At 35.7% G+C, this 24,808-nt stretch overlaps 1 protein-coding gene across 1 annotated transcript in view; it reads right to left on the reverse strand.

The window, feature by feature from the left end:
* The window catches only part of CNTN1 (contactin 1), a 169,265-nt gene that overhangs the window by 131,525 nt on the left and 12,932 nt on the right, over positions 1–24,808 (reverse strand). The window contains exons 3-8 of the mRNA XM_068971443.1: positions 18,688–18,820; positions 14,767–14,939; positions 12,140–12,235; positions 3,612–3,818; positions 1,000–1,099; positions 672–853 (exon numbers count right to left, since the gene is read on the reverse strand). Coding sequence (XP_068827544.1) covers positions 672–853; positions 1,000–1,099; positions 3,612–3,818; positions 12,140–12,235; positions 14,767–14,939; positions 18,688–18,820 — 891 coding nt within the window. The remainder of the gene's footprint in view (positions 1–671; positions 854–999; positions 1,100–3,611; positions 3,819–12,139; positions 12,236–14,766; positions 14,940–18,687; positions 18,821–24,808) is intronic.

Raw genomic sequence — 24,808 nt, forward strand, 5'->3', positions numbered from 1 at the left:
TTTCACATTGGAGAACATTGTAGGAAGGATTTCAGTATGTAAAGTTTTAAGCTTTGGCTGAGAAACTATATTCTCTCCTCCCAAATAAAGCTTATTTCAATTAAATACTTGTATCAAAAACTTGTGTCAAAGAAAAACTTTCCTTAAATCAGTAATTCTCTAAGAGTGGCTCCTGGACAAGTAGCATTATCTCCTAAGAACTTTTTATAAATACAATTTCTCACACCCCAAATAGACCTTCTAACTCAGAAACTCTTGAGTATAAGAACCAGCAATTTATGTCTTTAAATAAGCCCTCCAGATAATTTTAAAACATGGTAAAGTTTGTGAACCACTGGCTTAAATTATGTCATAATGCATAGGTTATTCTACAAATAAAAAAGAGCCTGAAGAAAGTCAACAAGCCATATGAATTGTATTTTCTGAAAAGTATCAAGAACACTACTATTGATCCATTCATGTTCCTGTAATACCAGTGGCATAAATTCCTAACTTCTCTACTCATGTTTGTGACTTAGTTAGACATAAAGATCAATATTTTATCGTTTTTCGCAATGTAATACACATTACTATTTTTAAGCTTAATCATTTTATGCTAGTTTTTCAAGTGAGAAAATGGTTTTAAGTAAGATATTGATTAAATGTGTGGAAAATTAAAACAATGTATCTACCTTGAACATAAATTCTTGCCTGGTGTTTATCCTTTCCTCTGTTGTTCTCAGCCTCACATTCGTATATGCCTTCATCTTCCAGCTGAATATTGAAGATCTTGAGAACAGCTCCAGAGGTGCTGATCTCAGCTGTGCTTGGCATCGGTTCTAGGACTTTTCGCCATCGGATATCAGGAACAGGACTTAAATAGAAGATAACAAGAGCTAATGGTCCACAGCACTTAAAAGGCAATTTACTCTATGTTTATAGCCAATTTTAAACATGTATTTCCTAACAATACAAGATTTAAACTCTATATACATTAATGAAAACTGTGAGCATACTCACTTGCCAAGTGCAAAACACTCTAAAGTCACGTTTTGGCCCATCAATGCATATACATCCTTGAACTGAACTACAATATCAGCAGGATATGGTTTTGTTGTTCCTAATTTAATAAAAAACAAAATTAGCAAGCAGAGCAGAAAGGCTAAATACACTGCTTAGAATCATAATATGAGTGTGTACTTTATACTCTAGAACACTTGAAAGACAAAGAGATACACAAAGACTTGAAATATAAACCAAATCAATAGCAAATGTTCTAAAAAAATGGTGGCCAAAGAGGATTGCTGGAAATAAGTAAGGGCTGAGGGAATCTCAGGCAAAGAGGACATTTAAACCAGACCAGTTCAAGTTGAGGAAATAGCATATTTTGACACGACTTCAGGAGTGTGTAGGCAATTATAAAAAGTCTAGGAATCAAAATGATATTGAAGTGTATATAGTTGAAGATGAACTTGAATCTACAATATAGAAGGTTTAAAACTGATATTAAAGATTTCGAGACCAATTTCCTCAATAGTTAGCTATTAATAGGGTTTGTTAAGAGACAAAATATAAATTTTACCTTTAGTTTAAGTAGAAGATTTGTTGGCAGTTTTAAGGGAAGGAATAGGGAGAAGAAAAATATAGCAGAGAGTCAGAGGTCTAAGTGAGGGCCTGAACAAGAGCAGAGTCACAGTGGGGACAGAAAGGAAAACACAGATCCAAGTTGTGTTTTAGAACCAGAATCAAAAGAACTGCTCCTTGGATCAATGTTTTCTCAAGATACAGATCAAAAATCCAATTCATTAAAATCACTTGGGATGCTCACTGAACCTATAGATTACTGGGTCACATCCTGGGTCAGATGAATCACTATCTTTGGGTTCACATTTTCCTCAAACTCCCCAAGTGCTTATGTCCTAAATGAGAACTGCTGTGTTCACTGTCCTCAGGATATCACTGGAAAGGAGTTGACGATTAAAAGTCTCTCCTGAGTTACTGGTGAGAAATATGATAGTATTATTCAATGAGATGAAGAACACCAGAAGAGGAGGTTTAGAAAGGAGATGAAAGATGTGTTTGGAATATTTCAAATCTAACACTCTTGAGAAGCTTCTGTGTGTCAAGCCCAGAATGCAGGTAGGATTAGGGAAAAGTTTTGGAGAAGTGAATCTCGGGTCAGCACATAGGGCTTCTAGTGAAATAAAGGTGGAAATGAATGAGACTATCTAGAAAAAGATTGGAAAGAAATATTAGAATGAGGAAGATCTGATGAAGGATACTGCATAGAGTTTGTCATCGAGGCAGCTGGGAAATAAGCAGAGGCAGAAATAGTCATAAAAAATAGGAAAAGAAAGGAGATTTCAAGAGAGGCAGGAGAGATCAACAAGGGTCAAATTTCATGCAGAATCAGACCTGAAAATGTCCTTTGGGTTTAGCAAGTAAGAAGTGGTTTTGATTACTCAAGACTGTTTGCATTGAATACAAAAGAATATGCAGAGGGAAACAAATGGAGGATCGTTTGAAGATTCAGAAAAGAAAGAGTGATGCAATGGCATCCTTAAATGAAGCAAATGGAATGTAAATCAGAGCAGCTGGAGCAATTAGCTTGAGCAGCAGGAAAAACACTTTTTCCACTGAGAAAGAAGGTAAGAAGCACTGAATTTTGAGGGAAGAAAATGCAGGAAGTTTTCACATGATGGTTCCTTTTCACTCCGTGAGGTAGTGGTGAGAGTATTTCCTAAAATTTGAGAGGGGAAAAAAAAGCCAGATAATAAGAAGATGTTTATTGAATACTAATCATATGACTGCTATCTTGAGAATAATAATAAAATAGAATGTCTTTGATATGATAGACTTGCCACCATTATTACACAAAACTTAGAGGTAAGACCGAAACTTAAGTCCATCAACAACAGAACCAGTATTTCCTCAGAAGCTTGAATTGAGTGATATGAGTGTTGCAGCAGGACTGAGATAAAAATAACCTGAAGTAAGAAAGCACTGTATTCTGATTTTCACAGGAAGAGGTCCATTTAAAAATGAAATGCAGTTCATTCAACTGAAGCCTGAAGAAAGGCCAGTTCAGAGTGTGTTAACTCTTAACTGTCATTCAATACGGTACCACAGTAGTCATACCCTACACTACTTACAAAAGAAAGGCAATTTATATACATATTTGCTTCATGTAAATAATTCCTTAAAAATAAAAAATGATCTGATTGCCTTTCCTTTCACCCTAATTCTGTAATCACTGCAGCTTGTTTTGATATAATCATTCATTCACTTTCATGAATTGACTAAGAAGTAGGACTGACCAAAAAACAAAAAAAAGATGGTGGTGATTCCCATTTATAACCAATATATTGGCATTTTGCTAGTAAATCAATTGGGTTTCTATACACTCACTGAACTGGAGGCAACCAATCCAAACTCAACCACCTTAGGACACTTTATGATGTAATTCTTCTCTAGGTGAAAATCTAAGGAAAAATCAAGACTTTCAAAGTATATGTCCTCTATTTGTCCTGGTGAAGCAGTCAGCTGCTTTGCCCACTGGATATTTCTTTTCATTATTATAAGTATGTCATAAGCAGAGAACCTTACAGAAACAGAGGGACAAACATACTTACGTTCAGGTAGTGGAATGAGCGGGATAAATTTGCTGAACACACTCTTTGTAATCGAGGGACTGGATACAAAGCAAGAATAGTTGCCTTTGTCAGATGCCTCAACATTAGCAATGTAGAGATTGCCATTTGTCTGAGACACAAATCTTCGTTTATCCATTGTGATAAATACAGGAAATTCATTTAGAAGCCAGCGGTAGCTAAGATCATCTAGAAGAAAATATTGTTGACTAAGTGTTAAACTCTCTTCAAAAGCAAAGATTTTGTTTTCTGGTAGTAAGCTAGTCCATAACCTAATCTAGGCTTTTTAAATATTATTGACTGAGTTTTTAGCTCTTCTCCAAAAGGAAAAGTCTTGTTTTCTAGAAATAAACTAGCACATAATCTAATCTAGGCTTTTGTAGAGCAAATGTTGGAAGTAGGCCAAGATAAACAGCATAAATTTTCTAAAAGCTACCGTAGTTTGAATATAAAGTGATGCTAAGCAATAATATCTGTTTCTTAATTATTCATGAATTACTAATATTCTTTTAATTAATTATGGGCTAAATGCAACTCACTTTAAATGACTTGCTTAGAATTTCATGACTAAGTAGAATTAGGATTTTGAATCCAGGTCTAATAGTTTCAAATTCCATCTTCTCTATTGTATTTAAAAGATAAAATCAACTGTACTGTGGCTTTATATCTTTCTATTCTCCTATTGTACATGACAGATTTAGAAATGAGTTTATGCAGCCTATCCCGGCCACATTAAAAAGTAAAAACTACAGAAAAGGAAAAAAGGCATTTTACTTGTTTTCTTAAATATTAGGAAGCAGATCATATGGTAACTTTTAACTGTTGTAAATTCCTTTGGCTAAGCATACTGGCTGGTTAGGGCAAAAGCTGAATTTCCTCATTAAATTGCTGCTTTTCCTGGTTTTCCATTCGGACCTCCCCTTTATGTTTTGAGGGATGGCAATCCAGTAGTCATGCACAGCAGTAATGTATGAGAAGGAATGCTGGGTGATACATATTTCTCAGTCTCAAAATCCTAATCCCCTTTAAAACACTATAACCATGTGAAGACAACTGTCACTAGGGAGATAGTGACAGAGGGAAAAAATACCCTCAGGGGAATTAAAAAAAAAGGTACCTCAGAAAAAGATCTCTTAGTTCAAGTTAGAAAAGATTTAGATGCAAGATGGTGGAAAATCAAGATATTTTAAAAATGAAATAATCATGACCTGACACCATTTTGCTTTATGGAACTCAAGGTGATCGACTGGTAATGCTGCTAAATGGAGCATGAAAAAGAGCTGAATATGAAAAACTAAAAGAATTGCATACTATATACATCCAGTATGATTGAAAATAATAGTCCCGGGGATTCCACTTAAATTAGCTATATAATTTTCTCCAGCAAGATACAGTCTCATAAAAGTGAATGAAGATGATTATTCTGTTTTTCCATCTGAACTTTTTATTTTTTTATCTGAACTTTTTAATTACAGAAGTTTATTTTTTGTTTTCAAAAAATAAAAATACGAAGTATGAAAGAAAATGAAATCACCATATTTCTTCAACTCAGCATTCTTGTTGTTAGTATACATCTTTCTAGACCTTTGTATCTGTGAATGATTCTTGTTGCTGTTACTTAGTCATGTCCAAATCTTTGTGGCTGGACTGCAGGACGCCAGGCTTCCCTGTCCTTCAACATCTCCTAGAGCTTGCTCAAACTCAAGCCCATTGAGTCGGTGATGCCATCCAACCATCTCATCCTCTGTTGTCCCCTTCTCCTCTTGCCTTTAATCTTTCCCAGGATCAGGATCTTTTCCAATGAGTTGCCTCTTTGCATCACGTGGCCAAAGAGACCTCAGTTTCAGCATCTGTCCTTCTAATGAATATTCAGGGTTGATTTCTTTTAGGATTGACTGGTTTGATCTCCTTTCTGTCCAAGTGACTCTCAAAAGTCATCCCCAACACCACAGTTCAAAAGCATCAGTTCTTCAGTGCTTACCCTTCTTTATGGTCCAACCCTCACATCCATACATGACTACTGGATAAATCATAGCTTTGACTATATGGACCTTTGTTGGCAAAGAAATGTCTCTGCTTTTAATATGCTGACTAGGTTTGTCATAACTTTTTCTCCAAGGAGCAAGCGTTTTTAAAATTTCATGGCTGCAGTCACCCTCTGCAGTGATTTTTGGAGCCAAAGAAAATGAAGTCTTTTACTGTTTCCACTGTTTCCCCATCTATTTGCCATGAAGTGAATGATTCTATTAATATTAATTGTTATCCTTATGCTGATTTTAAAAGGTCAGGTAAAAACCACAGAAGAAACAAAATAAGCAGAAACTTTGGAGGCTGCTTAAATTGCTGAAATCAGGTTTTTGGAATTGGGAAACAAATAATTCTATGTTTATAGTATTTAGAAATAACATTTATCATGTATTTTAACAGACTGTGAATCGAAATAATATTTATAGTATATTTAGCAGATGTGAGTTAGTCTAGTGTTGAAATAATTTTTGTATTCTCACTTAAAAAGAAAATTAATATTTTTGTAATGATTTCTGGACACAAATTCCAAAAAAAGAAAATCAGAGTCAGGAAAGTAAAGATTTCCTTACAGAAGAATTTTGTTAGCTATATAATATTTCAAGATATCACACACAAAACTATTTCAGAATATTCTGAGTACTCCATAGTTATGTCAGTGTGGAGACCTGTATTTTTAATTCTAGAGTAAATATTAATATGACTTTGGTCAGGCTATTTTAACTACCATATTACTCAGTTTCTCTAAATTTTAAGAAATTTTTCTGTGTACCACTCATTAGAGAAGAGGAACAGGATAATGTTTTACTCTTTGAATCTTAAAGGGAGAAAAGTTGGGTCAGAGAAGTTATTGCCATGATGTTGGTAAAAACATAAATCTTGTACTACAGAATAATTGGTCTGGCTGATTTAAGGCCCACTGGGTATTCTCCTAAATATTCAATGTGAAAGTGTTAGTTGCTCAGTGTGTCCAACTCTTTGCAACACCATGGCCTGTAGCCTGTCAGGCTCTTCTGTCCATGGGTTCTCCAGGTAAGAATAGTGGAGTGGGTAGCCATCCCATTTTCCATGGATCTTCCTGACCAACGGATCAAAATTGGGCCTCCCCTTCAGTTTACTGAGTTATCTTCTGCTGCTGCTAAGTCGCTTCAGTCATGTCTGAATCTGTGCGACCCCATAGATGGCAGCCCACCAGGCTCCCCCATCCCTGGGATTCTCTAGGCAAGAACACTGGAGTGGGTTGCCATTTCCTTCTCCAACAAGTGAAAATGAAAAGTCAAAGTGAAGTCGCTCAGTCGTGTCCGACTCTTCGCGACCCCATGGACTGCAGCCTACCAGGCTCCTCCATCCATGGGATTTTCCAGGCAAGAGTACTGGAGTGGGGTGTCACTTCTATGTGCCACTAAACAAGACAAATTTGGTCGTTGCCCTTGTGGGACTTGTAATATTGATAATATAAATTTATTTAATAGATTTTTGTCTACTGATAAGCCATCTACTTGGACAAAAGAATAATTGCAATATGTTGGAGGCTATCTTTTCTCACTAAATCAAAGCTAGAGATCACTATTGTCATTTTAAAGCAAGGAAACAGAGGTTTAGCTAGGTTGACTCGCCCAAGGATGTATAGCAATCAGTTCAGCTCAGTCTCTCAGTCATGTCTTACTCTTTGTGACCCCATGAACTGCAGCACGCCAGGCTTCCCTGTCCATCACCACCCCCCGGAGCTTACTCAAACTCATGTCCATCAAGTTGGTGATGCCATCCAACCATCTCATCCTCTGTTATCCCCTTCTCCTCCTGCCTTCAATCTTTTCCAGCATCAGGGTCTTTTCCAATGAGTCAGTTCTTTGGTGGCCAAAGTATTGGAGCCTCATCTTCAGCATTAGTCCTTTCAATGAATATTCAGGACTGATTTCCCTTAGGATTGACTGGTTTGATCTCCTTGCAGTCCATTTAGCAATAGGAAGGCAGAACTGATCTAACTTCCTTTTCCACCCCGGAACTACCGAAACCGTTTCACAATTGGTGTGGTTGCTGGCCTGCTGATCAGACTTAAGAATGAAGCTTAATTTAGGTAATCAAGAGCCAAACTCTGACCCAGTTCTCACGGGCATTCAGTGGATTATCTGTCTTCCCTTACTCCCTGCAAATGGTAAAATTAACCATCTCTGAAGAAGTCAGCAGCTATTTTCCTCATAGCCTTGCTGTCTGGCTTAAATGATAAATTATTATAAAATTATTTTTTAGGAAGAGTAAATACCAGGACTGTTTCAAAAACATTGCTTTTATTGATAGGTGTCTGGGATTTTTTTCTTTGCCTCAAGAGAGTCTGGACCATATTATAGGGGGGATTTGTTTTGGCCAATTATAGTGCATTTGATCAGTTTCATTGTATTACTTTGAAATATACCACTTACCCAAGCTTGATAAATAATTTTACATTTCTCCTTGAAATATATTTGAAGTACTTAAGTGCTCTCTCTGTCTACAAACTTTTTTGAAGATGTTTGTACTTTTTGTTGTTGTTCTTGTTGTTAATTAACCTCATTAGAACAGAATTTACCTATACCAATAAAATCACAATAGCTTCTAACTTTTGTTTGACACCTATAGTAACCTATATATTAAATTCTTTTAGAAAGAAATTTATACCACGTTATACTGTGGACTCATATATTCCCTACTATGGTCTAGCAAGCTTGTCTATTTTTATGCTTACCTTTCTAGTCTATTGAGATTCATTCAATATCATATTTAACATTTAATGAGTTTTTTCTCTTCAGAGTATTCCCACTTTATTATTTATTTAAAAATCCACACCATGTCTATTATTAGATATTCTATATTTTCTCAATAGTACTCACTCTTCATATGATGGGCCTTGTTTTATTCTCTTACCAAATATGCACATATATGATTTCTATTTTGTGAGATGTGTAACTCAGTTTCTGATGGTTCTCAAAATTACTTGGAATCAAAGAATCATTTTTCCATTTTCTGAGGACCCAGGGGTTTAGAAAGTTTTACACATTAATGAATTAATGCTTCTATTTAATAAAACAAGATCTAAATAGGAAATTTACCTTTTGTTAAAATTATAATCACTATGTATCTATCAATTTAATGAACACATTTATTTACTCTTTTACTTTCTCATTCCTCAAATATTTTTTGGACACATATCCTGTGCTAGGCACTAGGCAATCTGTTGCATACCAAGTGTTGTTATAAAATTGAATCAACATTTTTATTGATATAGTTATATATAAGTATTCCTAATAAATAAACAAACTGGTTCAAATAAGAGTTTCCTCTTTGCAAGAAATTGTAGAACACCCAAATCCATAGAAAAATGTAGTGATTGTAAATGATGAGATTGTCCCCTAGATCTTTTTCCTGTGCATAAATCAGAGGTGAATTCAATAGTCGTGAATAAAAAAATTTTTAGTGAAGTGAGATATACTTTATTTGTTTTAATGATGATTCAAAATATAATATTAAATGCATTAAATACATTTTATTTACTTTAATAATAGTCCTTTTAAATTAAATATCCATTTTATAATTTAAAAACATTAAATTTGAATCTCATAACAAGGTCTGTGAAGTAGGTGGCACAAGAATTATTACCCTCAAATTTTAAACAAGTAAACTGAGATGTAGTTATGGCTAAGTTAACTTGACTTAGTAAGGAGTAAATTTTAGGTTATCAGATCACCAAATAGAGCCAACAAGATTTGACTACTATAAATAGTTGCATATATAATGTTCTTTGAGGTTCAGAATCCAAACCTGGTCGGTTCATTTATACCTTCAACTCCATGAAATATTAACTGCAATATATAAAACCTTAACTGCATATAGTGGAAAGATAGATTTATGACATGGAAATGGTAAAATAGTACACACATATATAAACACTATGGTCTTGAAGCATATGTCCATTCTTATATTTGAAGGTGTCATGTCTAATGTTCAAAGAGGTCATAATCCACTAAGAGCACAAGTGGAGATGAAGAGTTGTTCAGGTTCTGTTCTGTGATTAATGATGTTTCTTTGGCTTATTTAAAAGACCTCCCAGTCCTGCCCCTACCCATATAAACATTTGTATCTTTGTCAGGACGAAGAGGTAATACACTCATTTGGCTTAATGATTTGAAGCTTCTAGCAACCTTAGTCTTGGTCCATGAAATTCTTCAGTCAACAAAGTTGTAAAGATGCCACCAGAGGCTTGAAAACAAGACTCATCTCAGGAAAATCCCATAGTTTGTGTTCCTTGAACCAATCCCCCTATATCTATCTATACTACTTCCCTAGGTAACGAAATGCAGTCCTATGACTTTGAAAACAATTTATATAATGCTGTATCACAAACTGATACTCCTACCTCAGATGTTGCCCCTGGGTTCCACATTCATAGAACTGCCAACTGAACAACTCTTTTTAGAATTTTAAATTAGGTACCTCACTCTTACATCCACACCTGTTCTTCCAGACAACTCCATCCTCTCCAGAGCTCATGACAAATACTCTGATGTCATCTTGACTCCTGTGTTTCTCTTATATCTCACACATAAAGTCTGCCAGCCTGTACTCTTACCTCCTCCTGCAAACTATATCTTGAATTTAACTCCTTCTTCCTACCTCCAGTTCCCCTGCTCTGGTCCATCATTCATTGCCTACATGATGGCAATACCTTTAACTGAACTCCTGGTTTCACTTTTATACTCTGCTGAGTCTTTTCTTAGAACAGTAACCAGATTTGTCTTTCTATAACTTAAGTGATGTCCTGTGATTCTTCTGCTCAAAGCCCTTTAATGAAAATCTCACTCAAAGCAGATGCCAAAGGTTTGCAGGAAACACTATGACCATGAGGAGATTTTTTCATAATTTTGTCAGTTCTTAAAAAAAAAAAAGACCACTCCTTCATTGAAAAATTTTTTACAACATTTTAATTCATAAATTTCTCCTTTTGTTGTTGCTCAGCCACTAAGTCATGTCAGACTCTTTGCGACCTCATGGACTGCAGCATGCCAGGCTCGTCTGTCCTCCATTGTCTCCCGGAGTTTGCTCAGATTCATGTCTACTGAGTCTCCTATGTATATCAACTAATTCTTTTTCTCCCACAGTTATAAGAAAAAAATGACCAACATTTGATTATAAACAGTCTATTATCTATACACAATCAGAATAGTATACATGCATATGTATGTATATTCCATATTAATATATTCCAGATTTATAATAGTTTGTTATGAATCATTCTACATAGAGATATTTAGAGACAACTTTATGACATAAGATTAAAACTATAAGAACCCAGAATATTTTTTTATGAGAGAAAAGTGGTATAAATATATTGTTTGAAGAAGATGTTTGATAAATGAAATGAATGAAGATATTATATGCAGTGTTCATCTTTTAATCAATGGTTTTATAGCTTTCATTTTAGCCATATCAAATTACTGAAAACATGTATTCCAAAGCTGAATCTTGTAACAGATGAACTTGTTTAGCCCCTTTCTTGTGTACAGAGATACATTGGCAGCACCTGTGTACCTGTTGTGACAACTCTGAAGATTGCACATTTCTTAAACTTTGCTTCAGATTTAGGAAGACTCTTTATACGAGTATCTGGAAATACAATGTGCACAGACAAACCCAGGGCTTTACCAGAGGAAGTCTGAGGGAGCACTCCAGTGGGGAGAAGGAGTAAGGATGAAGGGCAGAATCCTCGCTGAGGAACGTGAAGGTCAACAATTTTGCTCTGTGTCCAATTCTGGATTTTCCTCAGCTTTTATTTTCTTTACTATATGTATTTGGAACTCACATTTTGTTTGTGGATTAGAACTCCTAAAGAGATTAGTAATTTATTATGTCTCTTTCTTTCTGGTGTTTAATTACAGTTCATAGTATATTTGGCTGCAGTCCATGGATGCCTAAGAGTCAGACACGACTGAACGAATTCACTTTCACTTCTCAGTTTCATGCATTGGAGGAGGAAATGGCAACCCACTCCAGTATTCTTGCCTGGAGAATCCCAGGGACGGGGGAGCCTGGTGGGCTGCCGTCTATGGGGTCACACAGAGTTGGACACGACTGAAGCGACTTAGCAGCAGTAACAGCAGTATATTTTAGATGCCAAATTATTAATAAAATGATTATTTCCTCCTTGGTACTGTTCTATTACAGGAATTATTTGTAGAAAATCTACCATATTTTCTCCAGTGTAACAAGACTTTAATAGGAACATAATCCAACATGCATGTCATTTTATAACCTGAAATGATCATAGACCTTTGGAATTAGGGACAACTGTTTAAAGAATTAAAAAAGCAAGCATCTATAAGCTCTAGTAAGTGATGTATTAGAAGGTTATACAAATATTGAGTCTTAATTATAAATTCTCCAATATCATTAAGAAATAAAATGTTCCCACTTCATTTCCTAGATGCTTATAATCATAGAAGAGCTAAGTTTACCTGGGAAATGGTATGGAGGGTCACAGAGCAGCACCATTCCTTTCCCTTCTTTCACTCTGACCTCAGGACGTTCCTCGGGTGGGAAAGGATCAAGATCTAATCATGAAAGCAAAAAGGAAAACATTCATTCTCTGGGCAATGGAAAAATTGATACTCATTAAAGTTTCTTTTTCAGCTGCTGATTCACTTTTATATACAATATTTCTCTGTTGGTTTGGTGAAACTTATCAAAAGCTTATTCCAGCCTTTTCAGACACTGGAATGTGCACACATTACAGAATATAGACATTGGCAGCATCTGTATAACTGTTGTGACAACCCGGAAGACTGTGCATTTTCTAAACTTTGCTTCAGATTTAGGAAGACTCTCTGTAAGAGTATCTGGAAACACAATGTGCACAGACAAATCCAGGGTTTTACCAGAGAAAGTCTGAGAGAGGACTCCAGTGGGTAGAAGGAGTAAGGCTGAAGGGCAGAATCCTTGCTGAGGAACGTGAAGGTCAATAATCTTGCTCTTTTTCAAATTCTGGACTTTCCTCAGTTTTTATTTCCTCCACTGTGTTCTGTGTATCTGGAACTCACACTTTGCTTGGTTTCTTGGATAGTCTACTATCTGATTCTTCATTTGTGTTACTGGTTCTCATCCTGTTTCAGTCTTGTCTCATCTCCAGTTCCTTATGTGTGATCAGTTGGTGTTTGGCTACTAAGTCATGTTTGACTTCGCGACCCCAAGGACTGTAGCACACCAGGCTTCCCTGTCCTTCACTATCTCCCAGACTTTGCTCAAACTTATATCCATTGAGTTGGTGATGCCATTTGACCTTCTCATCCTGTGTAGCCCCCTTCTCCTCTTTCCCTTAATCTTTCTCAGCATCAGTGTTCTTTCCAGTGAGTTGGCTTTTCACATCAGGTGGCCAAAGGATTGGAGCCTCAGCTTCAGGATCAGTCCTTCTAATGAATATTCAGGGTTCATTTACTTTAGGGTTGACTGTTTGATCTCCTTGCTGTCCAAGGGACACTCAAGAGTCTTCCCCAGCACCACAATTTGAAAACATCAATTCTTCGGCACTCAGCCTTCTTTATGGTCCAGCTCTCACATGACTACTAGAAAGGCCATCAGTTCAGTTCAGTTCAGTCGCTCAGTCGTGTCCGACTCTTTGCGACCTCATGAATCGCAGCACGCCAGGCCTCCCTGTCCATCACCAACTCCCGGAGTTCACTCAGACTCACATCCAGCCATTTCATCCTCTGTCGTCCCCTTCTCCTCCTGCCCCCAATTCCTCCCAGCATCAGAGTCTTTTCCAAAGAGTCAACTCTTCGCATGAGGTGGCCAAAGTACTGGAGTTTCAGCTTTAGCATCATTCCTTCCAAAGAAATCCCAGGGCTGATCTCCTTCAGAATGGACCATAGCTCTGACTAAATGGACCTTTGTCAGCAAAGTAATGTTTCTGCTTTTTAATATGCTATGGTCAGTACTCAAATTATGAAATCTAGTTTTTAATTCTCTTAATATGTTTACATCTCTGAGAAATTATTATTCCAATAATTACCTTTTTGCAAAGAACCCTTCAAATCTACTTTTCCTGTCCTGATGTCTCCCTGGAATGCTATTCATATTCTAAAACTTAGTTGGAGTCTGTCTCACTGTGGATAACAATGTCTCCTCTAAATGTGAAGAGACCATTGAAGTGCTTCTTTTTATCCTTGAAATTGGTCTTAATTGCTCCCATTCCATTTTAAAGAGAGCAAAATGTTTCTGTCCTTTGACTAGACTTTCCTTAAGGAAATATGCAAGGTCTTTTTCCTTCAGTGAATCTGCTGCTTATTTCTTCAAGGATTGAGTTTATCATTTACACTCTCACTGTCACCACATGAATTTAATCTGGCTGCACTTGCTGATTTTGTCTCACTCCCTTCTGGTAATCAGTACCACTTGGGTTCTTTTAAAAATGTCACTTTCATCCTATAATTCACTTTGCAAAATATTTAAATGGTGACTTATAAAATCATGTATGGAGAACATCTAGTCTAACTCTTCTCCCAATACACATTTTTATTTCATGATAACCTCTAACTTTTAGTTTAGCACAATGTTTCTCAAAGTATTTTCATTATTATTGTCCCTGAAAGGAGAAGTTTTATTTAATTTAAACTTAAATCAGTTAACATTTAATTCATTACTAACAAGAAAAATTAAATACTAAGGAATAAGACCATTATGTTGTAATATATAAAATGGTTCCCTCCCTCCAAGAACTGATTTTTCACTACCTTGGGAACAATATCATCCCCAGTGAGAATCCAAAGCTTAGCATTTCCATTGAGAGTAATTTTTAGAAACTTATTCAAGATCTTTCTGAACATGACCTTAGTTTATTTTCCAGTGTTATTTTTCACTACTTTAAGTACATTCATAATATTCCTCATAACACTTTGCTCTCTTGGAATTGTTTTTCTTCTCCACACAATTAAGGCCCACTAATTTTGTAAAACCCACCTCATCTATAAGTCTTTTTCTCACTTTTCTTTCTCCTGGATTTCTCCTTTTTTTGCTTAATTCTTCTGATAATGTCTAAAATTTTCTTTACCTAAATGCACATACCCATTTTAAAGTCACAATTACTTACATCCAAAACTCAGGGTTGCTTCAGTGCTTCTGACCATCCCATAATTATTTGATGCTAGACAGTAATATATTCCAGCATCTTTCTGTTTGTCCGGATTGTTGATAACAAGGTTTCCTCCTACCATACTGTACCGATCACTTGTCAGATCAATATCCCCATTATTCATTCTCCATCTATGAAAAAATAAGTAAACGTCATATCAAATGTCAAGAGGACTGAAATCAGTATCCTGGGATAACATTGTTCTAAAATAATATGAGTACAGCTCCATATGCGAGAAGATGATTAAATAGTTGACTCAGAGTGGTACTTCTTCATATTCTATAATTCCATGTCTCTGGGCTCATGATTTATAATTTAGTTCAGGCACAGAAAGCTAAATGTTCAAGTATATGAGATATTTCCTTTTTTAGCATGAGGCATTCCAAAGGACAAATATTTCATTGAACTTTGCTACATAAACTGGTTTCTTAGCAGATATACATGGATCATAAATGATAACCATTTATGCAGTAGTTAGATTCAAGAATAAATAAATGTTATATAAATATTTAGAATATTACTCTAGTAGAAATAAAATATGATATCAATACAAGAAACCAAAGTATAAGATATCAAAATATAAGATATCAATATCAAAGTCATTTTTGAATAAAATTTCATTTTGAGTAAAACAAACCAATAGAAATCAGGATTTTACTCAGTTAATGTCATATTCTGACCACTAGAGGCCGATCACACCATTTGAAAATGGCTGAAGTCAATTGGGTCTTGGTATCAGGCCACAGATACATTATTGCAGGTACATTGATGGTGATGGTGAATAAACTAACTAGAAACAGGAGTCTAGAATCGAAACTAACTAGAATCAGGAAACCTTCATGGTGAGATGATGAGAGGATTGCATATATAAAATAGTTTTCAATTAATCTGACCCCCTACATTATTTTATAATCATTCTCTTCTAGGGTTAAAGTTTCATGTCTTCTGCAGTGTTCTAAAACATGAGCTATGTCAACCAGTGGGCTGTGGCCCCATCACTCACTTCCTGGCTGCAGAATTCTGATTAGGGTTAGCATCTTGCCAGAAAGGCCTAATAATTTTATAATATTTTTAATAAACCAAATTACTAGAACATTTTTAGTTTTACTTTTTACAGGTTGGGAAGTAATTTAAAAGCAAACACAGAAAACCATGCTTTGCTTTTCAACACCTACCAAATATCAGCCCTATGAATAAATCATCCCCTTCATCCTAGCTGATGGCAATATTGTCCCTGCCTGAACCATCCAATGTCGAGTCACTTAGCATTTGCCAAGGCAGTGGTTTCCCTTATGAAGCACTAGTTATATCAAAATATAGGATATCAATATAAATTCCTCCTCATTATATTCACTCCATATTCATATTTCTTGATTTAACTTCTTCCCAGTGGTTCTGATTCTGCTCTTGATGTCATATAATGATTAAATTTTGCTGTGATTAGGTAAGTTCACTCATCTAGTTGATTTTTCAGAATATTCACCATTGTTATAAACCCTTTCACACAGTCTTAAATACAATTTTTATTAGAGTTCTTGTTATTGTGGGAGACAGGGCAAGATAGTGAAAGTCTCAAGACTGATAAGTAAAAAAGTTCCCTGTTTTAACTTTCATGATGTTGCCATGAATAACAAATTATCACAGAACATACCATAAATATCAAAGTACTATGTGAATGACAAACTGCATGATTACCAAGGTTAGTAAGGCTTTCCTTGAATATTAAGTAAATTTTCATTATGGCAAGTGTTATTTTGTCAGACAAGCTACATCATGAGCTGAATAATTTTTTCTTACTTTGATGTCAAATGCAGACCATCTTCACAACAATTAGACATCTACTTCCCATCAGTTTTCTATATTACTGTGTAGATAATAAGGGCATACTTGCCCTGGGGACTTAAATGCTTCTGTAGTCTGTGGGAGGAAGTTGGTGATATGTTTGCCAAGCAAAGTTTTACTTCTTATTGTTATTTTTTAAATTGTGGTAAGAAAACTAAATGGGACTTTGGGGAGGCAGATGTAAGGGGGTGTTAATATGTACACAATTTTAGTGATGTAAAACTTTGCTTCTTACAGTCTCTATGGTGGCAGTGGGGCAGCAAAGAGAAGCGCACGTTCTTAGAACACTATCTGAGAAAAACCTCTTTCTGTTCTTTTATTCTCCATGGGAGCCTGGAGGCTGATTTGCTTAGGTTCCACGTGTATGAACATCAAGGAAAGAGAATCACAGAATAACCATCACTGAAAATAGCTTTTCAAATACTATCAACCCGTCTAGATAGATGAATAATGAAAAAAAATTATATGTTTCCTTGAAAGTCATTGAAAGTCATAAAACCTGTGTTTCAGTCTTAGAGCTGTGATTTACTAGTTCTGGAGCAAGTCAATTTACTTATATAGCTCACAGCTTCCTTTCCTATAAAATTCTGTACTTGATGTAAAATTCTGTACTTCTCTAGAGCCTGTCATTAGTTATACTATGCCAAGTCCAAGTTTATGTATGTAAACTCCCATCCTGAACGACTTAAGGGTAGAAATAAATCTAGCCCAACAAATATTTTCGGAACAAATATGTTATTTATATAATTTATAAAATATCCACTTATACTGCACTCCAAGATGGTGATTTTGCATAAAAATTTATATTTTATTTTATGAAAAATTTTGCAATTATAGTTAAAGGCACTAGGAAATGAGTTCAAGTATAATGAAATGAAAGGAATGTGTATTCTTCATGATAATAAATTTTTAAGAGAAATGAAAAGTTGTTTTTCTATCCATGAAAAGAAAAATCTACTACTAAAATCAACTTTGTTGAATGACAACCTTCAATTAACTCAGGTGATATGAACGCACAAGAGCCCCAATTTCCCTGTCAATCACTTGCTTTGTTTTCATGGAACCAAAATCCATTGGCATTTGGTTAATTTTAAAATCTTATTCTTTATATCAGACTAGAAACTGTTAGTATATTTTTCTGAACACCCTAAAGCATGAAAACTGACAGTTACTTTTTATAAATTTACTTTTGATAGTGTTAATAGGTACTCCAGAAAAAAACATGAAGAGATATATAGATTGTCTGATAGGTAGAGTCATTTAAAAAATTTGTTTTGTCGTCTGGAATATAGATTTGAGACTACTGAAAAATGGTGTTTTCTAGAATTATCTATGTAATATGCTCTGTAAATGTGGTTAATATAGACTATTATCTGTCATCTGTATATATGAGTTATCCAGGCCAATACATGGAGAAGGAAATGGCAACCCACTCCAGTGTTCTTGCCTAGAGAATCCTGTGGATAGAGGAGCCTGGTGGGCTGCTGTCCATGAGGTCGCACAGAGCTGGACATGACTGAAGCGACTTAGCATGCATGCATGCATTGAAGAAGGAAATGGCAACCCACTCCAGTATTCTTGCCTGGAGAATCCCAGGGACAGAGGAGCCTGGTGGGCTGCCATCTAGGGGTCACACAGACTCGGACACAACTGAAATGACTTAGCTGCAGCAGGCCAATAAATAGAAAAACAGTTTATCCTCAAGTGCATATATTTAAATTCTGCGTATTTTTCAGGTAACCATTTTCTTACTTAATAGCATGATCTCCATTAGCCAATTTTTAAGTGATAATGCTAAATGGTACTGGCATTCTCTGTGTAGGAAATAGGAAGTGAATTATATGCATATGTTTAAGAAACTATTTCAATATTAAACAACTGTTTAAAAATTAGCTGTATGACAATATTTTTGATAATGACCCTAGATTTTGTAGAAAGTTTTAGGCCATAACTTTCTCTATAGGTACAGGATCATAGATGCTGATCTGTAATCTTAGTCCAACACTTCATTCTGAAAAGAGCAATGAGGTACGTTACTTGTAAACTGGGAAAGGGCTGGCTCGTGCCCTACAGTTTAGTGAAACTTTTCCTTCCGGTGACTCCTCTGGATAAATGGTATTGATTGGTTGTTCTTCAAAAATTGGTCCAAATCCTTTGTCTTCCTCAGAAACTATAAGAAAAATAAAATTATTTATTCCTTTATTTTAGAAGTCAAAGAAAATTTGAGTACATTTAAAAAGGTCTTTTTTGAAAGAAAGGTCAGAAACATGGGATCTCCAGTGTCATTTGAACCAAAGATGTTTGCGTCTATGATTCTGAGGAAAATGTTTAGGTTTATTCAAAATTCTTTTCTACTTATCTCTCATCATTTTCTGAAAAGCACTCTGCGTTGCCATGCTTAACTAATTAGTGCTTCTCAAACAAGCCATGCTTTCATGCCTCTGAGCTTTTGCTCTTTCTGGAACCACCATCTCATTTCTCTCCTCCCATCAAAATCTGTACGATCCTTAATGACAATCATAAAGTTAGCTCCTTCGGGAAGCCAGCTCTCAAACTCCTCCTAGTTTTAGTAGGTCCACATTCTCATCACTCCCTAGCAGGCTTATGGCACTTAACACAGCTGCTGTGATTCTTGATGCAATTTTCTGTTTTACTAGATTGCAGATGCCTGGGGAAAGGTTTACTAGATTGCAGATGCCATAATTTCTGTACCGCACTCTCCTCCACAGCTGTCTAGCAGTGTGGAATATAATAATTGTTTAACAATTTTCGAACAATAGAATGAATATATTTCTAGAAGTTCTGAGGAAATGAGTCCTTTTCTTGGGTCAGTTCCTGTTTTGTTTTTCTCTTTAAACATGTGACCAGCACTGGTAGCATCTAGAACAATCTGTAAATTACTGAACAATCCATGAGTTATCAGTAAATGGATATGGGATCTGGTCAGCTGGTTTTAAATCTACCACAAAAATACCAGTGTTGAAGCAGTTGTTCCTGACAGTGTATCCTCTCTGGAGAGGAGGTGTGACACCTCACAGCAGGATGAGGAAGAGAATCACTCACATGTCATCAGTTTGGAACGTTTTTTATAGAGCCCAGCACAGCGCCAGATGCTCCAGATGACTTTATACTTTTATATATATATATGGCTAGAAAGGAGGAATATTTTTACGTGGGATCATTGTAGGTCTCTGCTTAATCAAAAGCTATGGTTCACTCTTCCAATTTATTTTTTTAAGAGCAAGTGTAAGGCAAATGTCATACTGAAAAATTGGCTATTCTAACATTAAACTTGAGGATAAGAGCTTTCTTCTAGTTTCTCTTAACAAGAAGTTTAATTACATCTTTTAAATCTTGCCTTAGTGAAGTTTATCAGTGCTTTTGGAAAACTTATTTAATATCTCCAAGCCTTGATATCACTCCTTATAAGATGGAGATAATATTAAAACCTACCTCATTTGACTATTGTGAGAATTACATTGAGACAACCCACATTCTCATGAATTTGCCAATCTTTTCAAAATTTAATTTACATGTCTCACATATATCACCCTTTAGACTAATTTCAAAAGTTTCAGAAGCCAAATTTTATTCATTCTTCTAATTCTGGTACCACAAGCATCATGTCAATACACATTTTTGTGTACACAGATGATTAATCAAAAACCTCAGTTAGTTTCTCACAATATGAAGAGTATTAATTTTCCCAGTACTAATTTTTCTAAACTGACCTAAAATATTTCAGAGGGAGAAGCCTCATTTTTAGTTGGAATTTGCTGAAAATGCCATTTAAGAATTTATGGTTCTCAGTTACATTATATAGCATCATCCTATTTCAGATCACAGATAAAGCACTGGATCAGAACTGGAGGAACTAGAGAAAATGGGATTTTGCTCAACATTGGTTTCCTAGCTGTTGTTTTATACAAGTCTTTCATTCCATATGGTATTTACACTAAAAAAAAAAAAAGAAGGAATTGGGGCATGTGCCCTAAGGACTCCATAGGCCTACTGCAACCCTAAGTAAGAAGATGAATGCAAGGTGTTCACAGAAGTCATTTGCTAATGATTTTTGAAGTCCTGCTTTAAGCTGTTTATTTCCATATACTTGAGACTAGAAACTAGAAATACTATGTTTTCTGCTTTGCTTCTAATAATTAGCTGATGATGCCCAATGTTTTCTGGCCTTTAGGAAGAAATAGCATGACAGGGAAACATGTAATGAATCTCAAATCCTTGATAACAAGACCTTTATTTATATGTAGGTTCTAGATTTTTTGATTTCAGAAAGAAATAGCTTTCGAATTATCTATGATAAAAAAGGGCTTCCTGGGTAGCTCAGCTGGTAAAGAATCTGCCTGCGATGCAGGAGACCCCAGTTCAGTTCCTGGGTTGGTAAGTTCCCTGCAGAAGGCTACCCACTCAGCGTTCTTGGGCTTCTCTGGTGACTCAGATAGTAAAGAATCCCGCCACAACGCGGGAGACCTGTATTTGATCCCTGGGTTGGGAAGATCTCCTGGAGCAGGACATGACAACCCACCCCACTATTCTTGCCTGGAGAGTCTCCATGGACAGAGGAGCCTGGTGGGCTACAGTCCATGGGGTTGCAAAGAGTTTGACACGACTGAGCGACCAAGCACATATCTATGACATAAGTCATGTGATATTTCTTCTCCCACTTCAACAATCTCATGAACACTTCTTTGAATCTCTGTCAATTGCCCAGCTTTACTAACTGGAGAAGTTTAGTAACTCTGATGCTTTGGAGCTGCTGTTTCTTCCCAATTCACACAAAAATGCTTAAAAAGATGAGCAGTGAAGTTCAATTTTATTAACATATTTTGATTCTCTTCTTGAAGGTAACATTAATACTATTCTCACTTTAACCCTTGATGAATAATGAATAGTGTGACAATTCTGAGCAATTTAAAAAAATTTAAACATACTAATTATTCAGAATATTAAAATAAATATATTTTAGGGGAGTTTAAGCTCATGAATATCTTCTAAATACATTGTATTTATACACAAGCTTGATGATTATGGTATTGCTATCATGATCAACAGAAAAGATCATCAAATTTAAAGAGGAATGAATGTTTGGTGCAATTATAAAACTTAAAAAGAAGTCCACTTATCTATATTGGATAGATCTTGAGTTTCCACTTGTTACATTCAGTTCAGTTCAGTCGCTCAGTCGTGTCCGACTCTTTGCGACCCCATGAATCGCAGCATGCCAGGCCTCCCTGTCCATCACCATCTCCCGGAGTTCACTCAGACTCACGTCCATCGCGTCAGTGATGCTATCCAGCCATCTCATTCTGGGTCGTCCCCTTCTCCTCCTGCCCCCAATCCATCCCAGCATCACAGTCTTTTCCAATGAGTCAACTCTTCACATGAGGTGGCCAAAGTACTGGAGCTTCAGCTTTAGCATCATTCCTTCCAAAGAAATCCCAGGGCTGATCTCCTTCAGAATGGACTGGTTGGATCTCCTTGCAATCCAAGGGACTCTCAAAAGTCTTCTCCAACACCACAGTTCAAAAGCATCAATTCTTCGGCACTCAGCCTTCTTTACAGTCCAACTCTCACATCCATACATGACCACAGGAAAAACCATAGCCTTGAGTAGACAGACCTTAGTCGGCAAGGTAATGTCTCTGCTATTGAATATACTATCTAGGTTGGTCATAACTTTTCTTCCAAGGAGTAAGTATCTTTTAATTTCCTGGCTGCAATCACCATCTGCAGTGATTTTGGAGCCCCCAAAAATAAAGTCTGACACTGTTTCCACTGTTTCCCCATCTATTTCCCATGAAGTGATGGGACCGGATGCCATGATCTTCGTTTTCTGAATGTTGAGCTTTAAGCCAACTTTTTCACTCTCCTCTTTCACTTTCATCAAGAGGCTGTTTAGCTCCTCTTTCTGCCATAAGGGTGGTGTCATCTGCATATCTGAGGTTATTGATATTTCTCCCGGCAATCTTGATTCCAGCTTGTGTTTCTTCCAGCAATATGTGAACCGTGAACTTGTTACATTAGAGGTAACATAAGAATTTTAAATGGTCTTTTGTGAGGCTACAGTTTAATGAACTAGAGGTTTTGGCTGTCCTTAATTCAGTCAATAACTTGATTCAGACCTTAACATATGGTGAAGAATTTTGAGACATAATTTCAAAAGCATGATCCATAAAAAAAAAAAAAATGATAAGCTGGACTTTATTCAAGTTTAAAAGTTCTGTTCTGTGAAAGATACTGTTAATAGAATTTTAGGTCTTCAAGATTAGAGATTTTCCTTAGGTCCATTTCAGCATACATTGGAGAATTTTGGAATAAGTAGCAAACTGGAAATACTTTCCAGTAATTAAATATGTACTTCACTTAATAATTGTGATCACATACAATTTTAAAAAATTTGAACTCATCTCAATAGGTGCACAGTTGCACTAACTAAATATTCTTTAACAGTATTGTATTTCCAATATAGAAATAGCTAATCCTGGCCCGTCTAGCACCTGCTTCTAAAGAGTCTTCTGGTAGTGTCATTATCTCCTGCATTGCAGGTCAATTCTTCACCATCTAAGCCACCAGGGAAGCCTTATTGGGATTATAACATTCCTGAATTCTCAATTTAATTAATAATTTATTAATTTTCTTAAAATAACTAGTTTCATCATTTGAAATAGTTGAGTTTTGTTCTTTCCTAATTGCTTCGATTATTTCAAGTATTGTATGGTGCCTTGAAATACAGACAGCTGCACATAAATATACATCTGTGTGGAGGTAGAGGTTAGTTGCACACTTGCATATCTTCATAAAATGCATGGTTTTAAATGTTTCTTTTGATAGCATTATCTTTTGATTTTAAGATATGTGACTTTGAGATAAAAATTCATCAGCTTTGAGAAAACTGAACATATGTTTATAGTTTCTTCATCATGATCATAAGGCATATTTTTTTCTGGAAAAGATATCAGCAATGGCAATTTCCATTGAAAATAATGGAATGCCATATGTTAATAATGATCAGACTATATCTATTGATTGGCAATCCCTCTACTGATTGAAGTAAAGATAAAACACTTTGGGGGTGAGTTGGGTTGAAGTTTATAGGCCAAACTGAATATTATCAGTGCCCCAAGCTATTTTATTCTCAAGTGCTTTTCCAAAATTATATGCAGATATTTCCAAGTGCTCCATTTCCATTTGCCCTTTACAGGAAGAGAAAATGAATCATTTAAGTGATAAAATATGAAACTAGTTTCCAATAAAACACTGAATTTTTCCATTTTGACAAAATATTATATTGAAGATATTTCCTTTTGCCCATTTTAAGAACAAAAGGAAAATATGACACACTTGATTAGTATTATTTTACAAGTGTTATTTATAAAATATTAACATATATTTATAAATTTTATAAATATTTCTTGCTTTTCTAATATTTTCAAGCCTGAATAAAATAATGTATTTCATTAGGTGGTTTACCAATTACAATATACATTTTATTTTGAGGACATATTTGGGCTCTTGGAAGATAAATTATTCATCAGCAGCTTCGAATTGCTTTGGTATGCTCAGTGTTAACTTCTGAATGTAAGCTTCCGAACCCGCTTGAAGACTATCCAAGCTCATTGCTCTGTTAGTTGAGCTAGGGCACTCAGATCAAGGAAAAAGAACTTTTCAGGGGTAATACAACACAAGGTTCAGCAAAGGATCCATTAATACAAGCATTATAATCTCTGTTAACAAAAATTAAGTTATCCATTGCTTTATTTCTAGGGCAATGGAAATAATTAGATGACAAATTATCATGCTTTGGAAGTATTATGAGGTTAAAGGGTATAGAAACAAATGGAAAATATGTTAACAAAATAAGGTTGTTTTTAAAACATATGCTCTTTTTTTGTGCTAGATATAGTCTTCTAAAAAGGAGCACACAGTTATATAGATAACTTCTCAAGCTAGTTGAAAAAATTACTTCAAATAGTTCTTTGATTTACTCAATACAAATTTATTTTCTACCATATGCTACTGCTGCTAAGTCGCTTCAGTCATGTCCGACTCTGTGCGACGCCATAGACGGCAGCACAACAGGCTCCCCCATCTCTGGGATTCTCCAGGCAAGAACACTGGAGTGGGTTGCCATTTCCTTCTCCAT

Source organism: Capricornis sumatraensis, chromosome 4, assembly GCF_032405125.1.
Source record: "Capricornis sumatraensis isolate serow.1 chromosome 4, serow.2, whole genome shotgun sequence".
In the NCBI taxonomy this organism is placed as follows: Eukaryota; Metazoa; Chordata; class Mammalia; order Artiodactyla; family Bovidae; genus Capricornis; species Capricornis sumatraensis.